This window comes from Musa acuminata, chromosome BXJ2-7 (genome assembly GCF_036884655.1).
Source record: "Musa acuminata AAA Group cultivar baxijiao chromosome BXJ2-7, Cavendish_Baxijiao_AAA, whole genome shotgun sequence".
NCBI classification, from domain to species: Eukaryota; Viridiplantae; Streptophyta; class Magnoliopsida; order Zingiberales; family Musaceae; genus Musa; species Musa acuminata.
In genome coordinates this window covers 5,747,154-5,770,179 of record NC_088344.1, presented here as the reverse complement: position 1 = coordinate 5,770,179, position 23,026 = coordinate 5,747,154, and the positions used below count along the sequence as shown (strand labels likewise).

The 23,026-nt window shown below is 39.0% G+C and overlaps 4 protein-coding genes across 5 annotated transcripts; 3 read left to right on the top strand and 1 right to left on the bottom strand.

The window, feature by feature from the left end:
- The first annotated feature begins 571 nt into the window (after positions 1-571).
- Positions 572-4,597, top strand: LOC135616836 (zinc finger AN1 and C2H2 domain-containing stress-associated protein 16-like). Its single transcript, XM_065116506.1, has 2 exons — positions 572-866; positions 3,667-4,597. The coding sequence occupies exons 1-2, from the start codon at positions 768-770 to the stop codon at positions 4,411-4,413; spliced, it is 846 nt and encodes a 281-aa protein (XP_064972578.1). The 5' UTR covers positions 572-767; the 3' UTR covers positions 4,414-4,597.
- Positions 4,598-5,958: 1,361 nt separating this feature from the next.
- On the top strand, positions 5,959-9,988 carry LOC135616834 (leucine-rich repeat receptor-like tyrosine-protein kinase PXC3). 2 transcript variants are annotated; one of them, XM_065116503.1, is made up of 3 exons: positions 5,959-6,253; positions 6,378-9,225; positions 9,331-9,988. In XM_065116503.1, exons 2-3 carry the CDS (start codon positions 6,858-6,860, stop codon positions 9,654-9,656), a joined length of 2,694 nt encoding a protein of 897 aa, XP_064972575.1. In that variant the 5' UTR covers positions 5,959-6,253; positions 6,378-6,857; the 3' UTR covers positions 9,657-9,988. The 2 variants fall into 2 exon arrangements, with proteins under 2 accessions (XP_064972575.1, XP_064972574.1); XM_065116502.1 differs by having other exon boundaries at positions 5,959-9,225.
- Positions 9,989-10,818: 830 nt separating this feature from the next.
- On the bottom strand, positions 10,819-14,782 carry LOC135616837 (bax inhibitor 1-like). The gene is made up of 6 exons (XM_065116507.1): positions 14,624-14,782; positions 14,196-14,339; positions 13,987-14,078; positions 11,481-11,667; positions 11,225-11,380; positions 10,819-11,137 (listed from the first exon to the last, which is right to left on the bottom strand). Exons 1-6 carry the CDS (start codon positions 14,714-14,716, stop codon positions 11,084-11,086), a joined length of 726 nt encoding a protein of 241 aa, XP_064972579.1. The 5' UTR covers positions 14,717-14,782; the 3' UTR covers positions 10,819-11,083.
- A 656-nt stretch (positions 14,783-15,438) lies between these two features.
- LOC103990376 (uncharacterized) lies at positions 15,439-22,234 on the top strand. The gene is made up of 4 exons (XM_009409486.3): positions 15,439-15,743; positions 17,103-17,352; positions 20,719-20,812; positions 21,692-22,234. Exons 1-4 carry the CDS (start codon positions 15,517-15,519, stop codon positions 21,967-21,969), a joined length of 849 nt encoding a protein of 282 aa, XP_009407761.2. The 5' UTR covers positions 15,439-15,516; the 3' UTR covers positions 21,970-22,234.
- The last annotated feature ends 792 nt before the right edge of the window (positions 22,235-23,026 follow it).

Below are 23,026 nucleotides of genomic sequence, written 5' to 3'. Positions count from 1 at the left end.
GCCCAATTGCTCATGTCGTCTTCCAAGCCGGGCGTTAACGGGCGCACGGTTGTCCTACGGTACAAATCGGGAGTGGCTTCCATGTAGAAGTCCAAAACTTAAAGAGTCTCTCTAGAGAAATATTTTTTTTTATTTTATATTCTAAAAATGTATATAATTGGATATTTTATCGAAAAAATATTTAATTTTTATCGAGTATTATTTTTTAAAAAAATATATAATTTTTGTTAGAATTATATTCTTTTAAAATTCTCAAAATTTTGATAATTAATTATCATAAAATTATATAAAAAATATTAATTTTAAAATATGTTAGGTAAATGAGTTTAACTTATTTCGATTTCCATTATAACAAGCTCAATATAGAAAATAAGAAATATAAAATATAGGATTTTATGATTAGTTATATATATATATATATCTATATATATATTAACTTAAAGTTTTTTAGCAGTTATATATATATATATATATATATATATATATATATATATATATATATATATATTCGGAATATTTGGACGCTTTCAACAGAAAACGCATTATTTTTTTCTATTTCTTTACGCGGTCGTTTTTGCCGACTCTGAAGACGACCAGAAAAGGGCAAATAGCTGCGTCGGACGAACTATAAGAGAGGGAGAAGGAAGAAGGTTGTATCTCGACTTCTTTCAGATTAATCGTTTCGTTCCTCGATTGATCGCCTTCCGTCTATCTCGTCGTCATCGCCGCCAACACCAAACCACCCTCCCCCGTGCGCAACTCTCTTGATGGGAACGCCGGAATTCCCTCATCTCGGGAAGCATTGCAGCGTTGGCGATTGCAGGCAGATCGATTTCCTGCCCTTCACCTGCGACCGCTGCAATCAGGTACTCAATTTGTATGCTATCACGTTGGGAATAAGAATACCTAGTTTGATTCAAGGATAAGGATTCTTGATGTTAAACTTTGCGGCAGGGCTTAATTTGAATGGTGATTTGCTGAAATTTAAGAGTTAACATAATAGATCATGTTGTCTTGCTGCAGTGTAGGGATTTTAGTTGAAAGGTTTGCTTAATGGGGTGCTACACTTGCTTTATTTTTTTTAATATTAGAATGCAACAATACACTAACCAATCAGATCAGATATCTCGACAGAGACACTCGGCCTGTTTGTTTTTGCTACTGTAGAGATCCATGGGATGCAAGTTGGTCATGAGTTATACTCACTCTTCATCCAAGTCCATCTGTTAGCTAATCAATTTATGGTAGCGTGTGCCACCCCATTAGTATTATAAATATGCTCCTTGTATGATGCTCCAGTGATTTGAATAACATTATGTACCAAAGGTTATATAACCAATTTCAGGCCTTTCCTGCTCTTTAATGGTGGATTCAACTTTTAAGGGTATATTATTTGATCTAAAACTCCTGCCTCATTTTAGGCCCTTTTGCCATGTCATCATGCTGTGACCTGTCTTCTTGCTATAGTGAAGCCTAGAAGCATATGCTAAAAATCATTTTGTGACTCTTAGAAATGTGAGCATATATCATAGACAAGAAAGGAACATGAGGTGCTCAGGGACAAATATTTAATGCATTGTTCTAATATCCGATACGAATCCTCACAGTGATTCCACACGCTTCGTTGACGCATCAAGCAGTAATTTCTAGCCCAACCATGCCAAGGAAGCCTACTTTTGACTAATAGTTTGAAGGTGTGAAAGGATTGGAGGAATCAAGTGAGTGAGAGAGCAAACTTTGTGTTTGTAATGTTGTTAAGGGGATTTAGGTGACTGACTTTCTGGAGATTAGAAAAAGAGTCACCTTTGTTTGATAAATAATATCCTCATGCCATCAATAAGATGGTACAATGGCCACTCATCTTTTAGATGACTAATGAAAGGCTATCGCTTTGCTGGCTGATAGAAAACCAAGTAACACTGGCTTGTTCAGAAAGGTCTGCAAATGCCCACAGATAAGAAATTGGCGAGATAATAACACAAGATAGAAAGACCTAGGCCCATGAAGAGAGAAAGTTATCACAGCAGTCATCTGATGCATTCTCTAGTTTGAAGTTAAATAACAAAATGTGGCATGCATGCTTATAAACCATAAGGTTCCTTGTTTGTCAACAATGCAAGATCTTTATGACCCTTTTAGTTATGTATAAGTCTATAAGATTAATCCTTGGCATCATGTTAAGGTCGTTCCTTTGTGGTTTATGCTATCAAAGTTTGAGTAACAAAAATAGTCATATTCGCACAGATAAGACTAAAAATGGCTTTGTTTTATTCTATTTTATGTCTTTTTGTTGTTATTGTTGCCGTAGAGAAGACTGTAAAACCTCTACTAGTTACCCCATTGGTTGGAGTTTTGTCCACTTTGGCAACCTGATTTTGTTATTTATATTTTATACTACAGCAATAAGCTACATGTAAAACTTTTCTTTTTTCCTTCTTGTGTCCTTAGGTCATCTTGTTGACTTCTTCAAAAATGATTGTTCTAGTGCTTTCTCAAATATGGTTGATAGTGCACATCATTTATTGTTCTACAAAGTAGCAAACAATAGGGAATAACTTGATTATGCCTAAGGTTTGGATAATCAATTTCCCATTCTTGTACCTTAGTAATAACCTATTTGTAGTTTGTTGGATAGTGGTCGTTCCATGGTTTGCTATTTCGTTGGGATCGGTCCGTCCTAGGACCAGTATTTACTTGATCCGAGCATGAACTATTGCATAAACTATCCCCATTTTGGACGATCTGGTCAGATCCAATTTAAAAATATATATCTTTAAAGTTTAAACTTGTCGGTGGGCTCATGATGGAATAGTAATCATTCCATAGTTTGCAATTTTACTTGGATCAATTTGTGGTGATCGGTATTTATCGATCTGAGCAAGACCATCTGCATTTCGGGCGGTCTGATTTGGTCCAACTAAAGATAACATATCTTTAAAATATAAACCTGCCGATTCAATTAGGGATCATGAAATTGTGAGCCTTCTTCTCCATCTTGACGCATAGAGCATCTTGCCCTTTGCCATCCATTGCCACCTATCCACCCTCGTCCATCATGCATCGCTGAACTCTTTTTGGGTACACTTCCTCCTCTTCCTCCTCCGAATCTTCCTCATGCGACTTCTCTTCCTCTTCCTCTTCCTCCACCGCCTTCTCTTCCTCCTCTTCTCTTCCCACCCACCCCCTATAGAACTTGATACCACAAGTATGTTTAGGCATACAACGTAGATTGGCTTGGACCTATTCTGGTTAGGCCATGGATCAACATGGCTCCGGTACCCGAAATTGCATTCCTTGAGTCATACAATAATCTTCTCCTTTCAATTGTACTACTTTCATCCTAGTTAAGTGATAGTGTAAACATTTTAATAATGCCTCACACTTATCGTAGAAATAATATCTTCTAATGGGGAGGCTATAGAAAGTTTGGAGTCCAACTATGCTCATGCTATATGTGTACAATTAATTCTATGAAGAATGTCAAGTAAATTCAAATAAACAACTATCTCAGAAAATGAATTTTCATTTTTCTTTGCCCATTTGTTGCTTATTATATGTTTACTTAACTTACAGTCTCAGCATGGCGATTTGATATTTGTGCTTTTCTTTTTCGTTTCTTTTCCATCTTGTATCAGAGTTTTTATGACAATGTTATAATATTGCCAGGTTTTTTGTCTGCAACATAGGGGTTATTTCAATCATCAATGCCCTAACGCCAATCAGAATGATGTGACCGTCTTAATATGCCCACTATGTGCTAAAGGAGTTCGTCTGGTCCTTGGTGAAGACCCAAACATAACTTGGGACTCACATGTTAATACTGACTGCGACCCTTCAAACTACCAAAGAGCAACCAAGAAAAGACGATGTCCTGTCCCTGGTTGCAAAGAAGTACTGAGTTTATCTAACTCGGTCAGATGCAGGGATTGTACTGAAGAACACTGTTTGAAGCATAGATTTGGGCCTGATCACAAATGTCCTGGGCCAAGGAAACCAGATTCTGGTTTCTCATTCGGAGGTATGTTTAATAAGAACCAAAAGGGGAAGTCACTGCAAGATAGAAGTTCAAATAGTTCCTCATGGTGGGGTTCAAGCTTGATGAAGGCAGTGTCCAATATCCGTGCCTCGGCCGAATCAGGCATGATGAAGGTGAATAATGTGACCACACAAGCTTTACAGAAGGCAAAAAGTGGAACTGCAGAAAGCAGCAGTGGTGGTGAGCTTGTGGAACAGTGTGTTCAATGCCGCGCAAGGTTTTCAACTGTTTCTGCTTTAATTGAACATGTGGAGAGATCTCATCAGCAAAGTTCTCGAGCAGGTGGCAATAGAGTGACGATTGATGTTTGCCCAAAATGTAGCAAGGGATTTAGAGATCCGGTAGCGCTGGTGGAGCATGTTGAGATGGACCATTAGAGGGAACTCCCTTTCATAGTTGTGCATTCCAATCTGTTTGACATGCTTCCATTTTTTTTTATTAGTGCCTGATTGCTACATTAGTGGAAGTGGTAAATGTGTTCTAGTATCTTATCATTCTATTTATAGAAATATATACTTTTGGATGCAAGGTCAACACCAGTACTTACAAGTTCCAGATCAACACGAGTACTTTGAAGTAAAATGATCTGTCCAGGTGACAAAGTCCTATTAAGTTTGGATATTGTTGCATTAGTTTGTCCAAATGCCTTGTCAGCATATTCTTCTGCCAGATGAATACTTTTGAAGCTTCCTAGTAAAAAGTATCAGATCTGATAGGAAAAATTTCTTAATGTTATTGCTAACTCATTGCAGAGTCATGGAACATGCAGAACTATTCTGCTACTCTCTCTTGGAACAATGTTACTTTTGATATCATTGCTTAACTTTGTAGCTTATGTCCAGCTCATCTGGTACTTTCTTATTTCTGATTACATTGCAAACTAGGCAAATAATCCTGTTAACACTACATTGAGCAACTTGAGCAATCATTTGATCTTTCGTGAGTGACAACAGGGTTCAGAAAGTTGGTTTGATAATACTTATTTTTAATGGAAATCTACTCTCTCTATCTAAATATCCTAGTAGCATGCTTCAAGGAAAAAAGTACTAGTCTAGTTTTCTCAGTTTCTTAACCTATCTCGTCTCATCTAATCATCTGTTAGATGGTCTCTCATGTGCATGATAGACAAATAATCACAGTTAGTTCATCTGAATTTTGTGTTTTTATTACACAATTGGTTTCCTGTTAGTATGATTCGTGAGGCAGCAGCATACATATACCAAAGTTCACGCTTATTTGACATGTCCACAGGACTTGTTTGCTGGTCCTTACATTGGAACTTAAAAGCTTCTCTCTCTTCGCAGGTGAATTTTTAGGTGGGAATTCGAAGGCAGTGATAATTAATCTTTGACAGAGTTGATTTTAGCAAATATAGAATCAGGTATCGTCCATTAAGAACATTTGGGCAAATTGTGAAGATGATCTTCTTCAAAAACAAATCATTAGCATTTCACTTTGCAATGTGCAATTGCAGGTTTCTCTTTAAAATTGCTTTTGTCACAATTTATTGATTTTGTTCCAGATTTCGAGGCACAAAGCGTCTTCAATTTCAAATATGTTTTCTTGGAACAAAAGATTGTGTTCTTTTGTTCATGTAGAAGAAGCATGGAGGAACATACATGATTTCTTCTTGCACTAATCTGAGTATTGTCGAATGTTTTTGTGACGCATAGTTTGCATATTTTATTATTTATAACGTTTAAAATATTTTCTTGCAATATATTTCCTTATATTTGAATCATCTTCATCTGCACAAAATGGGTCGATGATGAAGGAGAATGATGCCACTCATAGTCATTTTCCAGTCAAAGATCGTCTGGCCTTTTTTATGACAGTAAATACTCCCAACAGTACGACACATGAAGCTGAAAAAGACAAGCTTGCCCTACACTGACATATGTCCGTGTCTTACCATGAACTCTGTTGCCAATTAGTATTTAATGCATTGTGGGATGTGCTTAATCTATTATCGAGCACAAAGCGAAGAGGGCAACCATACGTTTGTACAAGCCCGAGGCAGAACACATCTGTAGCAAGTGGTGAGCCGTACTCTCCGGAGAAGAAAGATCGAAGAAAAAGGTCGAAGGACCCCCCGTATGCCATCGATTCAACGGAAGGTTGCCTTAACCAGAGGAAAAAAGAAAGGGGGGTTTGTGCCCTGGGAAGAGTCAAATGACACACTCATGGCGCCCAGCGATGGGGCGCCATGAGTACAAGGTACAACTCACTGTTCCTTTCGCCTTTCCTCATCAATTAAAGAAAGAGAGGAGGAGGCCTCTGCATCATTAGCGACGCAGAAGAATCTGAGCTTAATTAACTCCGGCCTCAGCAAACTGTGCAGGAGAGTAAAGTAGGAGAGAGAAAAAAATAGGGTGATGGGGCTGGAGGTCATGTCTGCTACAGCAGTCTCAGTCCTTGCTGCTTCCCCACAAACTATTCCTGTCACGGATGGACACGAGAGGCTTGTGATCTTGTGATCAGAGCAACTTAAACTCTGGTGGATTCCTGAAACCCCTCATCTCTCTCTCTCTCTCTAAGTTTTGCTGTAGAGGCTGTCAGGGAATTTAAGCAATGATTTGTTCTTCCACCAATGTGGCATATATTCTGTAGTTGATGGAGATGTGTGTGCTAAATGTGGTGGGATTTGGAGTCCAAGTGCGAGAGATTTAAGCAGACAGATTCTGGCTTTTCTGCTGGGATTGAAAGGGAAAGATAAAGAGGTATTGGGTCTTCTGTCCTGCTGTGGCTCTTTGAGTTCCTGAGTGGGAAGCTTGGAATTGCCCGACTGGAGCTTCGTAGATCCTAAGGGAAATCCAGTGAGATGTTAGCGGTCAGTAGCCTTCGGTGCTGCCATGTCTTCTTCTCTCTCGTCATGGCCACCCACCTGCTGCTCACCAGCCGCCCACCAGCCGCAGCTCAGCTGGCTGACCAGGCTACCATGGCGGCCCTCCAACAGGAGCTCGCGGTGGCGGGATGGGATTCCGACAGTTCCGGTTACTGCGCGTGGCGCGGCGTCACCTGCGGCGGCGGCGCGGACCGTCCCGTGGAGGCGCTCGAGTTGCCCCATCGCAACCTCCAAGGTAACATCTCCCTCGTCTCCCAGCTCCGTTCTTTGAAGCGCTTAGACCTCTCCGGCAACTCGTTCCGCGGGGCCATTCCTCCGTCTCTCGGGAGTCTGGAAGCGCTCCAGTTCCTCGATCTGTCCATGAACAGGTTCGAGGACAGGATTCCTTCTTCTCTGGGCGGCCTCAAGGACCTCAGATCGCTGAACCTTTCCAATAACGTGCTCCTGGATGAAGTGCCTGATGAACTAAGGAACCTAGCCAGGTTGCAGGAGCTGCAGATTTCTGGAAACAAGCTCAGCGGCCGCATCCCCGGTTGGGTCGGAGACCTCGCTGATCTGAGAGTCTTCTCCGCGTACGAGAACATCTTAGTTGGTGTTATTCCCAGAAATCTGGGTTCCATCTCCCAGCTTAAGGTGCTCAACCTGCATTCCAACCAGCTCGAAGGAGGGATTCCCGATAGCATTTTCCGGTCGGGGAACTTGGAAGTTCTGGTGCTGACCTTGAACAGATTGAACGGCAGCCTTCCTGCGTCGATCGGGAACTGCCAAGGCCTCTCCAATTTTCGGATTGGGAACAATGAGCTGGTCGGAAGCATTCCCTTCTCCATCGGCAACATTAGCAGCCTCACGTACTTCGAGGCAGACAACAATCGCCTGTCGGGCGAGATTCCGCCGGAGTTTGCACAGTGCTCGAACCTCACCCTCTTGAACTTGGCCTACAATGGTCTCACGGGGACTGTCCCCGACAACCTCGGGCAGCTCAAGAACCTGCAAGAATTCATCGTCTCTGGCAACAGTCTCGGGGGTGAGTTCCCCAAGTCCATGCTCCGGTGCAGGAATCTTAGTAAGCTTGATTTGAGCTACAACCGATTCAATGGAAGCTTGCCAGAGGACCTCTGCAACATGTCGAGGTTGCAGTTCCTGCTTCTGGACCATAACTCCATTAGCCGGGAGATACCTCGAGGGATCGGCAATTGTAACAGGCTGCTCGAGCTACAGCTAGGGAGCAACTACCTTTCCGGTGTCATCCCACCCGAGATTGGTAAGATCAAGAACTTGCAGATTGCTCTCAACCTTAGCTTCAATCGTCTCTGGGGCCAAGTTCCTCGAGAGTTGGGGAAGCTTGATAAGCTGGTCGAGTTAGACGTCTCCAACAATCAACTTTCTGGATGTATTCCACTAGAACTCAAAGGCATGCTGAGTTTGATTGAGGTTAATTTCTCAAACAACCAGCTAAGAGGCCAAATACCGATTTTTGGACCATTTCAAAAGAGTCCTCGTTCGAGCTTTCTAGGCAATGAAGGATTATGTGGTGATCCGCTGAATTCAGATTGTGGAACTCTTTTCGGTTCTGACTATGATTCGGACCACCACAAGGTCTCATACAAGATAATTCTCGCGGTAGTTGGTTCTGGTTTGACTGTTTTCACTATGGTATCTGTTGTTGTTGGCTTCTTCATGCTAAGAGAGAAACAAGAGATGGATGCCAAGGCTGCTAAAGTTGCAGGGGACGTAGTTGTGCCTCGTCCGCAGATAGCAGCTGGAAATGTGTTCATAGAGAACTTGAAACAAGCCATAGACTTCGAAAGTGTCGTCAAAGCAACGATGGAGGATGCAAGTAAGATAAGCAGTGGAACGTTCAGTACTGTGTATAAGGCCGTTATGCCTTCAGGCCTCATAGTTTCAGTGAGGAGGCTGAAATCTGTGGACAAAACTGTGACTCACCACCAGAACAAAATGATCAGAGAACTCGAGAGGCTTGGAAATCTTTGCCATGCCAATTTGATGCGGCCGATTGGCTATGTGATCTACGAGGATGTGGCACTGTTGCTTCATCATCACATGCCTAATGGAACACTAGCGGAACTTCTTCATGGCACAGTACAGGCTGAGTATGAGCCAGACTGGCCAAGAAGGCTGTCTATAGCTATTGGAGTTGCCGAAGGATTAGCTTTTCTTCACCATATTGCCATCATCCATTTGGACATTTCATCAAGCAACATATTCTTGGATTCCCATTTTAACCCTCTGATTGAGGAGATAGAGATTTCCAAGCTGTTGGACCCATCAAAAGGAACTGCTAGTATCAGTGCAGTGGCAGGATCCTTCGGTTACATACCTCCAGGTCAACTCTCACATTCTTTTCGTTCTATTCCTCCTTAGAGTCATTTATTGAATTTGCATAGTACTGATGCATTTGCATCTGTCATGATGCTTCCTTTTCTATCAGAATATGCCTACACAATGCAAGTCACTGTCTCTGGAAATGTCTATAGCTTTGGGGTAGTGTTGCTTGAGATCTTAACATCCAAACTGCCAGTTGATGAGGTCTTTGGAGAGGGGATGGATCTGGTCAAATGGGTTCATAATGCATCGGAGAGGGGTGAGACCCCGGAGCAGATTATGGATGCAAGGCTCAGCACATTCTCGTTCGCTTGGAGGAAGCAAATGCTTGGTGTTTTGAAGGTTGCCATGCTCTGCACCGATAAGACGCCAGCGAAACGGCCAAAGATGAAGAAAGTAGTCGAGATGCTCCTCGAATCAAAAGACAACTAGAAGTGCTGGTGTTTCTGCAGTTCTTCCGCTCCAACTGTGGAGATCTAAAGCCTAATCCGGAGAATGCTCGAGTGATCCTCAGATCAACATAGTGAGATGCCATTGGCACTTTGACTGCTTGTCGGAGAGGGATTAGAGATCTAGTTACTTGATTGTAAATGTGATTTGACCGTCGATGGCATTTATCAGTGACCTAGTTGTATTATCCGGAACACCCTGTGCTAGTGTTTCTGTATTAAAGAGTCTGTTGCAAGCATCAAACATGCCATTGTCTGTTTTAATTTTGAGGTGAAACCAAAAACATGAATGTCACTGTGAACAGTTTCCTGTCAGTGTGTGTTCAATTTTCTTTTTTATTTTTTCTCAAGTTACCTATCTTCACTGTCACATATGCTCCTAACTTACTCTGAAGACTGAGTAAATTTACCTGCCTTGGATTTATTTCAAGTACCCCTATTTGCTACACTCCGAGAGATCATCCACAGATTTGATAGAATATAACTGGATTGAAGAACAAGTGAAACCGATTTCTTCCACTGTCAGTCTCTTTCCAGAGGAATAGGAATTCTGTGGAGATGACAACTATTTGTGTGTTAGATCCAAACAGATGAAGATGATCATAATTCTTCTGTGACATGTCATGTCTGCTTGTTCTTCCTATCATTAAGTTGTGGAAATTAGAAGCAAGAAAAGGAGAGAAGGGAGTGTGGACCAGCTTGTCTCCTTATCGGCGGGTTCAAACGCTAGCTGTTTGACCTTTATGCGGTTGAGGCCAGAGACAGAGATAATGCAGTGTTGGTCAGCTCCGGTGAAGCACCAATCCCACGTGAAACAACAATCATGCTCTTGCTGGTGTTGTTGCTTCTCGGATTTATTGGGAAGCATTTGTCTCTTTCTTCAACCTTGTCCTCATATAAAGAAATATTTAGGTTCTTTGGGTACCGAGATGGAGGTGATGCTACCGTTGGATAACATCTCGGCCCATCAAACCATGGTGAATTTGAGATGCTAGTGGTTTAGATGTTTTCCAGACGCCTGCTGTATGTATTTTGGTCGAATTCATGAAGAAATATTGGTATCCGAATTGGATTTATGTGCTCGGATAAGTACATAGGATTAAGATCAAGTATCCTACCGTTTCGATTTCGAACACATAAGATAATTGTAGAACAAGTATCCATTATTATCATTCACGAGTTTTATTGCAACATACGGCGCAAGTGAAACTTACAAGTGGTAGTTCTATAGAGCTTGAAAACACAAACACATCCTTACAAACATCGCCGGTTACTATAGAAACGTTTTGTAAGACATGCACGCGAGACACATTTATCAGAGACAGACGACTAACGATTCATACCACGCAGGATAAAGGAACAGGAGGAGCTGTAACGCAGAAGCAACTATATGCATGAAAATGATAGGATCTATGATCTCTTCTTTCTTTTCTTCTCCTCGGACTTATCAGATGCATTTTTCAACTGCACAAGAAAACAAAAGTAAATCAAAACAGAACAAAACAATCAACTTTGACATTGGAGAGGAAAGCTAAGGTGAATTTGGATTACCATGATGACGAGAATACGAACAAAAACTGCAAGAAAATCTGTAAAGAGGGTCAGTGCATGTTTCAGATAGTCTCGATCGCCATGGTGGGCTCTCTCTATGATCTCTTGGGTGTCAAACACCATGTATCCGAGAAATACCAACAGGCCAAAGTAAATCTGGGAAAGAAGACATGAGCAGAACTGAATTAGACAGGGACAAAACATGGCAATAACTTCTGCAGTGTCTTTCCTTTTGTGCTAGAATTTAGAAACCTACCTCGACCTTGAACATAGCAGTAGATTGTCCAAAGATGGAACCAGCAAACTGCAGCCATAGGAGGACAGAGAGCCCAGATGATAGCAAGCCACCCAAGTAAAGGAACTCCCTCCTCTTAGCTACAATGGCTGCTCCTGAGAAACATCCGAATGCGAGTGCAGTCCCCACAAAAGCGGTGATAAGTATGCTGTTAGAAAGAGTTAACTTTGATTAAGTTGTACATCCAAAAGGAATTTGTAAATTTAGGAGATATGACAATGATGTCTCCTAACGAGAGGACAATATTACAGCAAAGTTATAAGTTCATTGAATAATGGACCAAATTGAAATAGGGTTATATATATATATATTCATTGATAAATTAAAATTTAGGGTGCATTTGGGAATACATTTCAAATGCACATTGAGAGTCCAATGCATATTTTAAATGTGAATTGAGATAAATTTTTTTTCAAATTGCATTTGGCATGGATGTTCATTGCAAATGCTCAAATGCTGACCCTACCTTAGGGTAGCATTAGCATTTCAACATTTGTGGATGCTAATAAAAATTTATAAATTATCAAAATACTCTATGGCATTATCTAAAATAACAAGATTGCTATTTTATAATAGAAACCATAACCCTCATTTCCTCCCCCTTTCTCTCGATTTCTACCACATTCACTTATATGATTATATTATTTATTTATTATATATCTGGGCTATACAAATTTTTTTATAACTTTTGAATAAATATTAAAAATATTAGAAGGGTAAATTTGTCACATAATTCCAATGAACTTCTAAAGTATAATTTTACCAAACAATGCTTACGCCAATGCATTTTTAAAATATAATTTTTATTTATTGTTTACCAAACATTTAAAGTATTCTACAACTACACATCCCCTCAAACCCCTTTCTCCAAATACACTTCAAAAATATAAATGTGTTCCCAAACGCGCCCTCGGACAGCCTTCAAAGACACAAAATACTAGTAAACAATGTGATATACCTATGTCATGTGTCATAAGGGTACAGCAGGACACCACTGCGGTTTTAGCATTGGGTGTAAACCACAGAGAAGAGGCACCAATCATGAGCTCTGCTACATCTTTAAAAGAAACAGGTACAACATGCTGGCTATGATCGGGCATGGGTTTGGTACCATTTTGATACATGGGAAAACAAAAAAGTTAAAGAGTCCTATATGAATTCATGTGTCACCTAGCCACAAGATCATTTCCATGTCCATGCCAACACAATAAAAAAAAAATTTTGATAAAAATTTGTGTACATTATGTGTCATTTTACAGCATCCACTAACAAATATATCATTTTTTATAATATGCTGTCATCCAGAAATTTGTAACAGCCATAGAAAACTCAAGAAACCATATGCAACTAAGGCCATCAAGATTGTGGTCAGATTTTGGAAGGGCAAGAAAGATTAAATTTTTTGTGTCTGCTTGAGATGGAATTTATTGTAATAATACAATAAGTCACATGCTTATTTTTCTAGCATGACTAAAATAAGCTTCATGAAAACCATGCCCTGACGGACTGGCATGACCAATATATAAAGTAAAAGTCATACTGCCTAAATACAACAGCACAGAAACAGCCTCTCTACTTGCATGAGTAAGATTGTCTATGTACATCGACCCTCCCTAGTCCCTACAGAGTTAAAAGACTTGAAAACCATGCAACACTGTTTTAGTGCCTGAACAATATAATGCATGTTTCAAGTTACGTTTTAAGTCAGTTCATCCTTTCATGCTATTGGTTTTCTTAACAATGAATGATGGATGGCTAACCAATTTAAAACACGACACTTGCAGGAGATCAACAATTGTAGATCATAAAAGAAACTGCATACCTGGTTTGACAAACTTGTATCCAGATAAAATCCAGAATAGGCATTGGACATTTAAAAAACAAAATTGACTGTTCCATATTAAGAAGAAGAATAAGCATAATTACTGGCAAATTAGTTCTAAAAAGTCCGACAACTTCACTGGTCTTCCGTAGTTTTAAAGAAGGGGTTAAAAAAAATCACATCAATGGTACAAATGTTCAGTAGAAGTATGAACACATTGAAACTAAGCTATCACTGTATGCATTCCAAGATGATGAACTAATTTACAACCATATCTTTTACATCCATCTACACTGTTCTCTTGCTCACAACCTTTTCCTATTGGTACAATCTGGGCCGAAAAACAGATTCATCTAATTAAGTGAGATACACTAATGTCTAACTTAGCAGACAAAACTAAATAACACTTGCAGTCACTTATAGAAATAACATAATGGACAAATAGGTTGATTGAAAGACCATTGAAGCCCAGTGAAAAAGACCAAAAATGGATAATAGGCATAGTCATGCTTCGTAGAAGATGCTAAAAGAGCTGAAAAATGTCAAGCAAAACGTACAGTTCGATGCAATTTACTGAACCAGGAAAAAAGAGGCACAAATAACTAATCTGTACTTATATCCCATGTTCGACACAAACAACAGTACCTCGTGTCGAAGTCGACAGCAAGCCGAATAAGAGGACCAATGGAAGCCCCTTCCAAGGCAGCAGCGGCCATCAGAAGGCCAAACCTCTTTCCCTAAACAGATAGAAGCAAAACAATGGGCTGTATCACTTGTGTGCTGAAAAGAATCATGAACCTGAACATGAAAGCAAGTTGATTTGGGAACGGAAAGAAGAACAAGGCATGGTTCACCTCTTCATACTGCGGCGTCGACAGCAACCACATGATGCTCCCGAGGCAGCCAAGCGTGGTCAACAAGCCACCAAGGTTCATAAGAATGTGCAGATAAGCTCCTGCCGCCGATGCCGCGAGTGCACAACATAGCGTCAAGTACACCTACATTCCAATCCCCCCAAAAACGAAGTCAAAGTTCAGATCAAATTCCAACAAAGAAGAGAGCATAAAAAAAAAAAAACAAACATCGACGAAGAAATAATCATTCTCAGAAGAACCAACACGAATCCAAAAAAAACCCTAAAAAGAAAATCAAGTGGATCCATCAAAAACAAAAGCCCAAACGAGAAAAACAAGGGGCAGAAAAAAAAAACATCTCAAAAACAAGAGAAAACCATCAAATTAACCAAGACAAACATCAACGGAAAGGGGGATTTGATCCGGACCAGCTTGAGGTGGTTTTGGACAGCGGGAGTGATCTGCCGGAAATTTTTGAGCGATTCGTGACTCCAGCTGCCGGATTTGAAGAACGCATCCATCTCTCTTTTCTCCTCTCTTTCTCGAACAAGGAAACCAACAACCAAAAGCAATCTCTTGGAACCCCGTATTCTTCCCACGACCTTATACAGCGGCGGTTTACGGTTCTTGCGCTCGCAGGACGTTCTCAAACGTCCGATGAGAGAAACAGCTTAATCGATCAGACGGTGATGATCATCGCCACAAGCGAGACGTTCTCAAACGTTCGTTGACTCGTTGGCCTCCGACGTTACATACGAGTCGACGAAAAGTAAACGATCGTTAAATGACGGAGACTTCGAGTAATAATAACAATAATAATAATTATATATGAACGAAGTAAAACCGGAAAAAACATAAAATTAGTGAGTGGTGGACGAAAATGTATCTAATTATAGTAGTCATCAGCGGATTCCATATGTTTGGTCGTTTATGCCGATCAAAGTAGACTTGCATTATAATATTTCTAGAAAATAAATCTATGTCATAATGACAGTTTTTATTAAGATATTTCAATTAGTTAGTGCATTATTATATAAATAATAATATCATTTGATGTAATAAAAATTTCTTTCAAAAATAATAATAATAATATTTCAATTATCATTTATTAAGATATTTCAATCGGCTCATTTCTTCTAATTGGCAATTAATTGCTGCCATTTGGAAATCGAGCGATATTATGTTAGGGATAATATAGTAATTTTCTTGTGAAAATAATATGCCCACTCCACGAGCACTGATTGAGAAGAATAAGAAGATAAAGAGTAAAGCTCTGTGTCCGGTGGATTCCGCAGTGACCGGAGGCAACAGACCGCGATCCATGGGCCGTGCCAACGGAGTGGGCGCTGAGGAGTGCGACCATCTCGTCGGAAAAGACGTCCTCCTGGGAATGGCTGGGTCGAAACCCACCAAAGCTTCTCCTCGCTCCGCTTCCGACTCGTCGATGGTGGCCAGCTGCGACAGCGGGACTCCTCTGTCTTTACGCCCTGTCTTCGAGCTCCCCCCTTCCGAGGAGGAGACCGAGGCGGCGTTATCCATCCTTAAGCAGTAAGTAGCTTGACTTACCGTATTGTAGATGAGAGCACTTACAACTGACAGATGGTGCGATTAAATGATCGGTAAAGGTTAGATCTGGAGTGGACAGAGGCAGGGAGCTGTACTGTTAATATAAGCAATCTGCTTTATGGTTTCTATTGACAATATTGTTGGATTGATGATATGTGATAGGCCGAAACAAATAATTGCTGGGATAAGATGAGACCTACAGCTTGTATATGACTAAAATTAGGGGCATTCTCTTTTATCAGCTAGAAATTCTCAAGTGAATCTTCGGGATGTTGCGGTGATAATGAAAATTCCCCTGTAGTGATAATTCGTACTGTATCTTCATTTCTTTTCACCATTGCTTTTCTTGTACCCATTAGTTGTCTTTACTAATATCTCTGATCTCAACTCAGTCTACAGTTATCTCTTGTAGGTACCACACTGTTGTAATTTAATGAAATAATTGAAAAAATGGATTCAACAAATTATGATGATACCTGTTCTATTATGATGCTTTCTTTTTGTCTTTTACATATCTTGTCGGTTGTCGATTTAAGAAGTCTGAAAATAACTTAACAACAAATTCTGATGATACTTGTTCTGTTATGATACTTTCTTTTTGTTTTTTACATATATTCACAGCTGTAGACTTATGAAGTCTGAAGATAACTGCTTCACTTATTCATCTTTTCCCCTCTCTTGTGTAATGTCATGCTCATGGTTTACCTTTAACATGAAGTCCATGCATAGCTGATTCCTGTCTCTTCTATATTATCGTATAATCTGTAATTAAACTTGGAAACATATTCAGTTTTTTCTTCAACTCAATTTTGTGGTAGGTGGTTGATGACTAGTTTTTGTAATTGGTGGATCTCATACAGGTTTCTTTTGTTCTTAGTCAATGTTCAGCATTACTTCGAATAGTCAAACCCATGTATGCTGGTTCTTCGTGAATCTTGAAATCAAGATTTAAGCTCCTTATGATCTCATTCACAACCAATTACATGTAAAATTTGAACTTTGAAAGACAATCTAGTATTGTCAATGGGAAAACAGTAACATGATAATAAAAAAAAAGGATATTGGCTGAGGATTTCTATAGATGGAGTGTTATTAATGCTTATTGATTTTCTCTATGAGGAGGGTCTAGCAACAAAAGATGACTCATAGTTGTTTTGGTAAGTAAATAGTGTCTTCCTATTGAAGTGGTAATTATTTCAGCTATGAACTAGCAGAAAAGGAGATAAATCTCGGCTGCATACATCGTTTTTCTCCTTGTCAAGTTCTTTCATAATTAGGTTGAAGAATTTCATGAAACATTCTGTATGACTTAGTTTTGACTAATCTCAGTATTGCTTGTAGAGTATTTGTTCTGGGGACATTTGTTCATGCTTCTGAAATTGGACCTTCTTTGGACAAGAAAGCTGTGAATAATGTATCAATTTCATCTGAAATGACAAGCAAACTTGCTGAAAAGGAATCCGATAGGCATGCACTACAGCTTCATGTCGAGAAGGCAATGCAGCTTAGCAGTCTAAAAGAATTCTACTCTCAAGGACAACAAAAAATTCTCAATTTATTCAATTTATTACAGACAAATCCTGATCTCCGGGTAATAAATGGAATCTCCTCTTTCTGTTCCAGCTTTCCTAGTTGCATATTTACGCTGGCCATGTCTATCTTCCATGTTTCCATTCCTTCTATTGATATACTGATTCATGTTTGTCACACAAAACTTTTATAGTACTTATTTATATCATCTCGCTTTTTATGAGTCATCTGATTTCTGAATTGTCTGGTCAACTTTACTTCCTTATTTTCCTCAAGAGAAAGAAAAGGAAAAAAGAAAAGAAGATAGATTTTTGCTAGAATTTCCATTTCATCATACCCAGTCCCAAATGGAAGCCATTAGTTTTTTTCTTGTTCCTTATTCCCTGTTGATAAAATATGATGATAGTAGGTAATCACATGCTTTTCTAACTCTTTGGATAGCTTAATCATCAATGGATTGTGAACCTACAGTGTGTTTGCATCTTCTCATCGATCTTTATTTCTTTTCTTGTCTTCTGTGATGGATGAATACTGGAAGCATTTGTTGCCATTGGATTGTAATGCACGTTATTACTAATATATTTGCAAGTTAAACATTGGCAAATTTTGTTTCTCCTTGTCTCTCCCCTATATATGACAATTAGGTGATTAAAGTTACAATGATGCTTTCATAGGCCATGTTGATGAAATTTGTCTAATGATGATTGAGGTCGGATAGTTAAGGATGTCCTGATGTGATACCGAACAGCCAACATGAGGTCAGTATTGAAATTGGATCTCGATTCCACAAAGGTAGTTAGAAATCAGGATTGTTGGAGTTCTAATAAAATCATAGACCACATAATATGATCTCCAAATTAGTCATTAATCATGTTGGTGACCTAATTGGTTCAAGTTTGGATGTAAAATTAAATCAATTAAGGATCATCTAGTTAATTTAATCATAAGGACAATGAAATTATTGTTAAAACTGGAGACCACCATTTCAGTGAACACCGTTCAGGCTACTTTGGAGTTTGGAGCATAAATATTCAGTTATTAAACAAAGTATTTGTTTGCATAGAGTTGGTCATCGTGTGGAGGAAACTGTTCTGCCATTAGGCTATTATGCTTCACATGTGAACCTAATCCTCCATGTGTGTTGATATGGTCACCAACTCGACATAGCAAAATTGATCCAATATAACCTGTTTTCCGAGTGTTTGTCATGTTTGTAAGAGGGGAAAAGTTCGTCTTGAGGGATGTGGTCGGAGTCTACTCAGTCGAGGGGGGATTTCTCTCACAGGTGCAAAAGACTCATGCCCATCTAGCAAAAGACTATGTCGAGGATGTGTCAGAAAAACCCCTCTGATGGTTCAGTGTCTTACGAGCAGAAAAAGTCATGTTGGTTTATTTGGTTAGTTAGCTCAGAATAAAAACATACATAGAGAGGTCCCTTTATATAGTGTTGGCTTTGTAACTGTCATCATTATAGAATACTAAGTGGCCTAATGAAGTCATATTCCTTTAGATGCCATGTTGACATGGTGGATCTAGTTGGCATTTCATCATATCCGAGCTAACTAGGCTTCATGCATTGAGTCTCTATTGGTTGAAAATAGTAGCCATATCATTTATCCGCTTGTCCATATTAGAGCATAATTTCTATCTCGGGAGCTCGACTGTTATTTTCTGCATTAAAAGTGGTTAGATGATGCTCTGAATATCTTTGCCAATGTCTTTGACTCGTGTATAATTCAAATCATGCATAACTCATGTATTTACAAGATCTTGACTTATATATTCATGATGAATGATTCACAACATAAGGTTTTAAATGCCAAGTATACCAGGTATTTATCGGTTCGATAGAGGATTGGTATGTGGATATAACCATTTTGTCTAGTTTGGTTGGAAATAGTAAATTATTTTATGTTTTAAAATCTATGGCTGAAAACAAGTTTGAAAGTTGTTGAAAGCTGTCAACACAGAACCTTCTCTCTCTTTCCTCCACCTTGCAGCCATCACCTGTGTTGCTGCCACCTCAGCCTCTGCTTCCTCTCATTGTCGTTGTTGTCTTCTCCTTGCATCATTGCTATCCATGGATGCTATGGCAGCTCAATATTATGTTGAAGTTCTCATCAAACTACTAATGTGCATCTTGTTCTCATGCTTGGTTCCTTCTCTTGCGTTATATCTTTTTGCATAGCCTCTTTTGGTTTTCATACCTGGATCTATGGAAATATGCACTTCTTTCGAAGATTTCAAAAATTCTTGTTCATCCACATCATCCTTTGGGGGTAAAAAATTGGCTCTTGTAAGACTCCAAATCATAATGCCAACTTTGCAGTCATGCAATTGCTCATCTTCCAAAGCATATATTTCAATGTGTTTATCTATTAAAGCATTCTTGATGAATGTGAATACAATGCTCCTATTGTTGGAAGATAGAATAATGAAGGTCTCAAAAGTAAGATTTTTTCTTTAGGTTCAGCTTAAATAACAATTTGGTAGAACAAGGATAGGTTGAAGGCCTGAGAAGGTAATTCTAGACAGGTAGTAGATACAATTACCACTGCTGTATTGGTTTAAAAACTACCAACTTGCTGCTGTATTGAGAAAGAACAAGTAGAAAATATATAGGGGGAATAAGAAAATTATACTTATTGATAAGCATCCAAGAGATAAAGAGATATAAAGGCAATGAATGGCAAAAAATGCAAATTATAGAAGAAAGGAGAATAGACAAGAATAACAGAAGGAGCAACATAGTTACCTAGCCATTGGCCAAACATAATCATTCATTCAGCAGTCTTTAATTCTGAGACCAGATACAATCAGATATAATGGTGTCCTTTTCGTTAATAGATTTCCATAATTATTCATTCAGCAATCATCAATTTAGTAAAGTGACTGGCCACTCCCCGAGGAGAAGAGTCACTTTTGTTGAGCCTCACACAGCTATCACATGAATCCTTGATCTTAAAAGAACATATGATCAAGATCAACATCATACAGCTTCCATAAGTTACATGACACTGCATCAAATATCATGAGCTGATCACTTTAGTCAACTCATGCAATGATATGATGGCTGCTCCAGCAGCAACATGGGGGGCCTGTAACACCTCAAATTGGTGGCACAACTGAGCATATGAAATCAAGGTTTGATCTTAAGGGATACTAACTCAGACAAGGACTTACTATGATCTGCCCCCTGCTCCACTGGATCCTACGTGGTGTCAATTTCGGCCTGAAATTTCCAAATGCAATAGCACGTCCTACCTACTTATTAATCTTGAAATTGTTTCTGATAAGCACCTCATTCTACAATAAGTAAATAAGATTACCATTTGCAATTTCTATACAGAACCTTGGCTTTCCACTTTCTCTGTTGATTAATGCAACAAGGTCTAATTTTACCCAAATGTTACTTATGCTTTTGCAGAGGATTGTTGTATCCTTGTCAACTGATAAAGCTATCTGGGAGGCAATTATGAAAAATGCAGCAGTTGAAGACCTGAAGGAATCTTTCTTCTCAGGTCTCTTTTAATTTTCTAATTTAACCTACCTACATGATGCATGCAACTATCGGGACTCTTTTGCTTGTTTCAATATTTCTTCATGCTTGCTTTACTCTATGAATAGATCTAATTGTTACTCGTAGGAGTATTTGATTATTATCCAATTTATATCTCATCAACTTTGAGTCGTACACTTGTTGGACATTTCTTGCATTAGATTTTTGTTTTGCAATGCAATGCTTGGTACCTGCATTACTATTTTTGTTGTACTCCGGGGAAGATTCTGACTTTGCTATATGTAATAATTTTCTATCTAGAGAATGACAACTCCAAAGGTTAGTATCCACTGAGTATGTTTCACTATGGCCAATCACTCTGCTTCATTACACTCTTTCTTATATACTCGAATAAAAGTAACAATACATTGGTAGGAGGTTAGTCATACTTTCAGCTTGGTCTGTAGTTCGATTGCTATGTTTCTTGTAAGTTGTAAGTCAAGACAAGATGGACTATTTAAACTGGTTCATAGCTTCATGCAGCTGCATGATTTTGATATCGAATTCTACAATTTAGGAGCACTATCTTCTCCTTTTCCAGAAGCAAACTGTTAAATGAAAATAATGTTGTAACAAGATAAAAGACCACATGCTGATCAATTTTCTATTTATGAAGGTGCAAAATCATTATATAGTTGTACAACGTTGCTTGATGTAATCGATTTGAGTGAATAAATTTGTCATTTCATTGTCTTCTCTTAAATATGGTAGAATATCTCTAACAAATTGACTGATGAAATTAATGAATTATGTTTAGGCAATGGATCTGACTCTTTCGGACAAGATAAATATTTTTTTGGAGCTAATCTTGCTTAAGTTTCAACTTGAAATGTTCTTACAGGTTGTAAAGTAGAAGTCGGAAGCATCCAATACGATCTCTTGAATGGAGTCGGCGACATTGCTACAATAATTGTGAGGTGGATCTTGGATAACATCAAAACAAAAGTTATGGGACTTATTGATAAGATTACTCATCTCGTGGTTGAGCTCTTTCATTGCGTGGAAACAGAAAGAAGCATGCATATCTTGGATGACGTACTAAGATCTTTGTTTATGTTGTCTCTCATGGCAACTATTGTGGTCGTCATTAAACGTATACACAGCACCAATGCTCATTGAACAATAGTTTGGACATGGGTTGCACATGGATTAAGTCCGTCTTATGTGCAGACAGATGATTAAAATGTGTAAGTAAAACTGCTTTGTAAGCCTTTGTGGACTGTTTGATATTATTGAGCATGGATGTCTACTGGTCCACGAAAACAAACAAATTGCCATCAGGCAATATGTGGAGGGCATCCAGCATCTGTTTGTATCTACTTTTATATTCATGCTTTCAAGCACGTTAGTGATGGAAATGTATGAGCTCAAATAGTTTGTGTCCTTTGAATCCTGTAAAATCCCTACTTGGTCTTTTAGTTGTATCAAGCTTCTAGATGTGATCTTTCATGTGAGAAGGGGGCATGTTTGGATGTGAGGCTGTGGTCCAGTGGAACTGCAGTTTACAAGAAGTGGCCTCCTCAAATTTGGCTCAGATGAACCTGTGAAGTCACCTGGTTCAGAGTCTGCTTGCAGCAGAAGTTGCTTGGTTTTGATTAAAGAACTAGCAAGGGAGCCAACCCTCGTCACCAAGAAATAGCAGCTACTTGCTTGGGTGATCCAATTTGATGATTGATAAATGGTGGACGCTAGAGAAGGAAATTTATCTGTGGTTTTTAATAAAGAGACAGCAATATCAGATTGGCCAAAAGAAAAGCTTTTGTTGCAATTTTTAAAGAATATCCATACCAATGGAATTCATATATTTTGAAATTTAGGAGCCTGTTGGAAAACATCACAAGCATGTCTTCTTTATGTACAGACATTTATAGCAATCATGTTGAAAAGCTTGAATACTTCTTTGTAAGTTTGAAATAGCACATGCATGGCATCTAATCAATATATCACCTAAGTTAATATGGCGATTCGGGGCAGAATTAGAAAGAAGAAGAGGATCGAGAACAGACCTTGATTAGATGCAGACTTGATAAAATTAAGTGGGCTGAATCAGGTCAAGACTCTGCAATTTGATCATGATTTATGAAAAATTAGACAATCAGGATCAATCGAGAAAACCAAGTGATGAAATTGAATGCAATGTCATATCAAGTCTCAATGGATGACCCAATTTGAATGA